General features: G+C 39.6%; 1 protein-coding gene across 1 annotated transcript; it reads right to left on the minus strand.

The window, feature by feature from the left end:
• Positions 1-5,110: 5,110 nt before the first annotated feature.
• Positions 5,111-5,532, minus strand: LOC119558335. The gene is made up of 2 exons (XM_037871788.1): positions 5,472-5,532; positions 5,111-5,419 (listed from the first exon to the last, which is right to left on the minus strand). The coding sequence occupies exons 1-2, from the start codon at positions 5,490-5,492 to the stop codon at positions 5,111-5,113; spliced, it is 330 nt and encodes a 109-aa protein (XP_037727716.1). The 5' UTR covers positions 5,493-5,532.
• Between the last annotated feature and the right edge of the window lie 219 nt (positions 5,533-5,751).

The following is a 5,751-nucleotide window of genomic DNA, read 5'->3' on the forward strand; positions in this document are numbered from 1 at the left end:
CGATGGTAAGTTAATTAGAAGTAGTCTACTAGAGTAGGATGGTAGTATTAGGCTTGTATCCCAGTTAAGTCTCCGTAAGGCAAATATTAAGAAGTTTTTTTGCACAGACTCAATCCGGTCTATATGCACCCCATATTGGGGACTCCAAACAGGAGCGCAGTACTCAAGAATTGGTCGGACTAATGAAATAAACAAGGTCTTTGTGACATAGGGATCATCGAATTCCTTCGACCATTTTTTGATAAATGCAAGCACGCCCCTGGCTTTATTTACCATAGTAGTAATGTGATCGGAAAATTTAAGTCTAGGATCCATGTAGACTCCAAGGTCGTCAGCATGCGTTATCCTATCTAACGCACAACCACTCAAAGTATACGTTGAGTAGTGGGGGCTGACACGAAAAAAGGTCATTAGTTTACACTTAGAACCATTTAAATTCAATTCATTATCCATGCACCATGTTTGAAATGCATTTAGATCCGATTGTAAAGCTAAACTTTGTGCGGGGTCATTATATTGCAGGCACAACTTAACGTCATCTGCGTACATAAGAACCCGTGACTTCGTTAAGACTAATGGAAGGTCATTTATAAATAATGTAAACAGGAGCGGACCAAGATGACTTCCTTGTGGTACACCGGAAGTAACTCGGATTAGGGATGACAAAGAGTTTTTAAAAATGACCTTTTGAGTCCTATCATTCAAATAACTTAAAATCCACCTAAGAAGATCACCTGGAAACCCTAAAAGGTCCAATTTCCGGACTAAAATCGGGTGATTTACAGAATCAAACGCCTTACTAAAATCAGTGTAGACCACATCAGTCTGACGATTCTTTCTAAAACCTCCTATAACAAATGAAGTAAACTCCAAAAGGTTGGTTGTCGTTGACCTACGTTTTATAAATCCGTGTTGACAAGAGGAAATAAGGGACCTACAACTGTGTTGTAAATGAGGCGTAATAATGTTCTCAAAAAGCTTCGGTATTGCTGATAGCTTTTAAATACCTCTGTAATTACATGCGTTCAATTTACTCCCTTTTTTATGAAGCGGGATAACATGTGCATTACAGATACCTTGAAAGTCAGTTCTATGACGTTGTAAACCAGTTATGAATTTACGAGAAAATGTGTCTGAATGGGATGGAGTTGGCAGCCATCTTGTTAAAAATTGGTATTCACCGTCGGGAATCTGTGAAATCAATAAATCAGAAAATCAAACTTAAAATATTATATGGTTCTCCTGGGAATGCAGATGGGAAATTATATTGTAGGTAAATCTGGTCTTTAAGAGTCTGATATCTTTGATTATATTTTGCTAGCTACATGTTATGAGTTAGTGTCTGGGATTTGGAGTGCTCAATAATCCCATTAAATTAAAAGTATACTTGACTGCTTTAAATTTAACACGCAGGCGAGAAAATGTTTATTTTATTTAAGGTATCTTTTCCATGTCTGCACTTATATAAAAACATGACTTGGTAAAAAGGCAAGGACTAACAATTTATTTACATAAACAGTGGCAAATATTATATATGAAATATTATTTAATATATATTATTGAACAAATCAAATAATTTAAAATGTGCTTTATATCTTTGCAGAAGGGAAGGAAAAAAGCGCACTAAAAAAGGCCAATCCGGAACCAAGAGCCGACCCACAGAGCTATTCCGATCAATATAATATGGTCTAAGAACTAGAAAAATAAAAGAAAAATGAAATTGAAATTCTGCTTTATTTATTGGGAAAGCTAACAGATATTTCCTTTTTTAAGATGTATAGGTGTATTCCTGGGAACAGCTTACAGGGGCATTCTAAATTAATCCTTACAGAATTCATTTATTTGATGCATATAGGTGCATTTCTGGGTACCGATTACAGGCGCATTCTGAATTAATGCGTGCCAGAGTGTGTTGAGTTGGTGCATACAGGCGCATTCCAAATATATGCATCTAGATGCATGCAACAGGTACCTTCTTTTTGTCCTGCTCCTGTGTTAAAGTTTTTCCATCGACTAAAAGTTTATAACTGCATCAGTGACATATTAAAATATAAGTGCGTGTATTAATTGGGCTAAATAGTGCAAATATAAGACAATTTCAATTGCTTACGTCGTTTTGTAATTTCGAGCGCCAATTTTAGTTCCTGCTGGTGCTGTTGCTTATTGACACAGGTTTGAGTTCCAATAGATTATTTCTAGAAAGTTATAATTAGCCCATTTGAATGCCCTTATGGTTATTGCCGAGAATAAAAGAGCACAGATCAGTGGAAACGATTGCAGCCTGCCCCACTGCCAAAAATCTAGGCGCCATTTCCCCAGCCTTAAATTGTTTAGGGTTCCAAAAAAGGATCCAAAAATTTTTATGAAATGGGCGGAAAAGAGCCAATTTTCGGAAGACTTTGTTGCGAGCAGTTCATCACTGTTGTTATGCCTAGATCATTCCTCCCCAGATGATATTGAGGTAAAATATCTGAGGAACAATCCCAGATCGAAACCTAATAAAAGATTACAGTTCACAAAGTCACATAAACATTAAGTCTTTAAAAAAAATATATAACTCAAAAAAAGTTGGCTTATAAAAGACAAATAAGAGAGAGGAGAAGGCTGAGGAGGGTCTGGCAGGTCAGCAGAAGCCGGAGCGAAAGGACTGCATTAAACAGGGAATGCATTTATATCAATAGAATGCTTTTACACTTTAGTAAATCGCTGGAAGCTTACCTGGCGTACCTCGAGCCCTGTAGCCCTGAACACAATCTTTGAATAGCCACCAAATACTTCTCCACGAAGTGGCCGCCGGAGTCCCCCAAGGCAACGTACTTAGCCCAATCTTATACTCTGTGTACACCGCGGACATGCCCATTCCCACGGGTAGCCACAACATGACACGCACATACGCGGACGACACGGCGTTCCTAGTCTCTGCGGACTCCATGACACTGGCAGCGCAAGGCCTGCAACAAGCTCTTTCAAATATCGAACCATGGCTAAAAAGATGGAACGTCATCATCAATGCAGAAAAGTCAACGCATATTACCTTCTCCTTGCGACCAGGAATATCCCCATCGGTTATGCTAAACGGTGCAGCCATCCCACAACAGCTTACGGCTACATACCTGGGCCTAACCCTGGATCCCAGATTAACGTGGAAAGAGCACATAGTGGGTAAAACAAAACTCATGAAATCAAAAAACCGACAAATGTGGTGGCTACTCCAACGAAGAATTGTCCATAAAGAACAAACTACTTCCTTACAAAAGCATAATAAAACCTGCGTGGATATATGGTATCGAGATATGGGGCAACACCACTATTAAGAGAGACCTAAAGCTTCCCACAGTGGTTGAAGAGGTGGCAAGACAGCAAAAGGCACCTGGACAAACTGGAAGCCCACGCAAACCCACTTGCATCCAGAGTGCTGGAAGAGCAACCTCGGCGCTTAAAAAGATGGCACCCCACGGACCTGCCCTTCAGGGTCCCCTGATCTTAATGCATAATTAATGATGTAATTACCAAAACTCACACATACACACATTAACCAACCCCACCTATTTTGTTAACTCACACTGAATTTTTTCAAAACATTTAATTTATTGCCCCCTGGGCAGATGTAAATAAAAACGTATCAAATCAAAAAAAAAAACAAAAAAAAAAGCCAAATACTTCAAACGGCCTGTAAATAGAATATCTCCAGTCAAAACAACGACCTGAGTATGGTGTAGCTCTAGCCAGGAGTTGCAACGCCCTTGCAGAACAGTTCTCAGCCCTTCGACTTTTGGGACCCGAAAGACTTGGAAGAAACGATGCAACTCCTGGATGTACCCTGCGCGATGGATTTGAGCAGAAGGAAATAAAAATCAATTCGGGAGAGGAAATGAAGCCATCCAGCAGTGCCACAAGGTTGTGGCCTATACATTATATTTAAGGAGAATGACTGCCGACAGTCAGGCCACGGTACACAAGACAGATGTTATAGCTTCATGAATAGAAATTAAAACAAGGAAGAACGCTATTGTCGAGTGCCTCGACTATCAGATACCCGTTACTCAGCTAAAGGGACCAAAGGGAAATGGAGATAAGCAAGCAGCAAAGCGAGATTGAAATGCGCCACCTACCGGCGGTAGACAGATTTAAGCGTTATGGGCGTTAGGGTGGGCGTGGCATGAAAATTGTGAGCGCCACAGGTTTGGGCGGTTTGTGGGCGTTAGAGTGGGCGTGGCATATTCGCGTAACAAACTTGCGCTGCGCACAAGGCTACGGAATATAAATCTGAGATCCCAATTCTCTATCATTGATAGTTTCCGAGATATCCACGTTCATATTTACGATTTTTTGAAGATTGTGGGCGGTTTGTGGGCGTAAAAGTGGACGTGGCAAACTTTTTTTTAGGTCAATCGGTAGGTATTGATGAGAACAATACATTTCCGCTAATATTGATGAGAACAATACATTTCAGTTAAAATTTTTATTGTCGCATCAAAACTGTAGGAGTCACAGTTTTTGGCGGTTTGTGGGCGTTAGAGTGGGCGTGGCACTCTACTGAAAGAGCGGTCACATTGAAATGATATCGGTAATATACAAAAGTGCTTCCTGGTTCCGCCTGCCTTCTGGTTTTAAATATGTTCCGTAATAGGTAGCAAGTCCTTTTGTGTTTTTTTCCCTGAATTGCGTCATACAATTTTCTTCAGAACATCTTCGACACCTTGCTAGCCATGAAATTTTGTAGGGTTATATTATTTAACTGTTATTAAAAAATAATTTTTTTGGTCCATGCAATTTATTTTTAAGTAGTTTAACTCTGTATGTGTACCTTTCAAAATTATTTTAACACTAAACTCCTTTTTTGGCGAAGGTCGACCTTTGGTAAATTTAGTTCTTGTAACATTTATAAAGGTTAAGCTTTTCGGGAACTATTCTTTTTTGAGAGCGCCCGTGCCGCTCTGGCAGTAATCTGTTTAACTTTAAAAAGTTGGCCATCGACCTCGGCGCAAGTATAGTATTTTGTGCGAACCGGGAAACTGTTTATTCCAGAAAACCCAAAACAGGAAAGGTGCAGAAACCGAGATGGGCTCGATCTGGTAAACAAGTATAGTATTTTGTGCGAACCGGGAAACTATACTTGTTTACCAGATCGAGCCCATCTCGGTTTCTGCACCTTTCCTGTTTTGGGTTTTCTGGAATTTATCTTCGGCTCGCTTGAGCTTGAGCTGTCTTTAAGCTTCTTACAAGTTGTATTACGATTAGCGATTCTGGCGCTCCTTCGAGGCGCGGATATCGGAGCTTCTGGTTCGGGTAATAAAGGCGAGTCTTCAACCACTTCTATAGCCTCCACAATTTCTTCCGGTGGTGGTGACATTGGTCGATCTACAGTCATATTACCAGAGTTTTCATCATTTTCCTCGGACACCAAAGGCTGAAAATTCTATTTAGAAGCGTTAGAAGTCGTAGCACAATATTATTCCATCTATATCTACCGGAATTTGTTCGTCGCTCATTGTGTTTTATAACTTGTTTTCTTATTTGCTTCAGTATATGTTACTCGGCCAAAAAATAAAAGTGAGTGTGATTTATTCGGTTTGAATCTGGCACCTAATTTTCAATGGCTCCTATGTTTAAAAAATTGAGAACTAGTTGGTGAAACCTGTATTAACTTAATACTATTAAGGCTTGTGTTTGATTTTGCTAACTTTTAGTTTACAACCTTTTTATAATCTGTTGGATAAGATTACACTCTTAGAAAAAATAGCGTGTCAA

This window comes from Drosophila subpulchrella, chromosome X, assembly GCF_014743375.2.
Source record: "Drosophila subpulchrella strain 33 F10 #4 breed RU33 chromosome X, RU_Dsub_v1.1 Primary Assembly, whole genome shotgun sequence".
Taxonomy (NCBI): Eukaryota; Metazoa; Arthropoda; class Insecta; order Diptera; family Drosophilidae; genus Drosophila; species Drosophila subpulchrella.

What these genes read in the sequence shown, in the direction of transcription:
- LOC119558335 (XM_037871788.1), bottom strand. Translation starts at nt 5,492, where the DNA reads ATGAGCGACGAACAAATTCCG. An exon ending in TGAGCGACGAACAAATTCCG is followed by an intron (nt 5,420 to 5,471) that starts GTAGATATAGAT and finishes GCTTCTAAATAG; the next exon opens with AATTTTCAGCCTTTGGTGTC.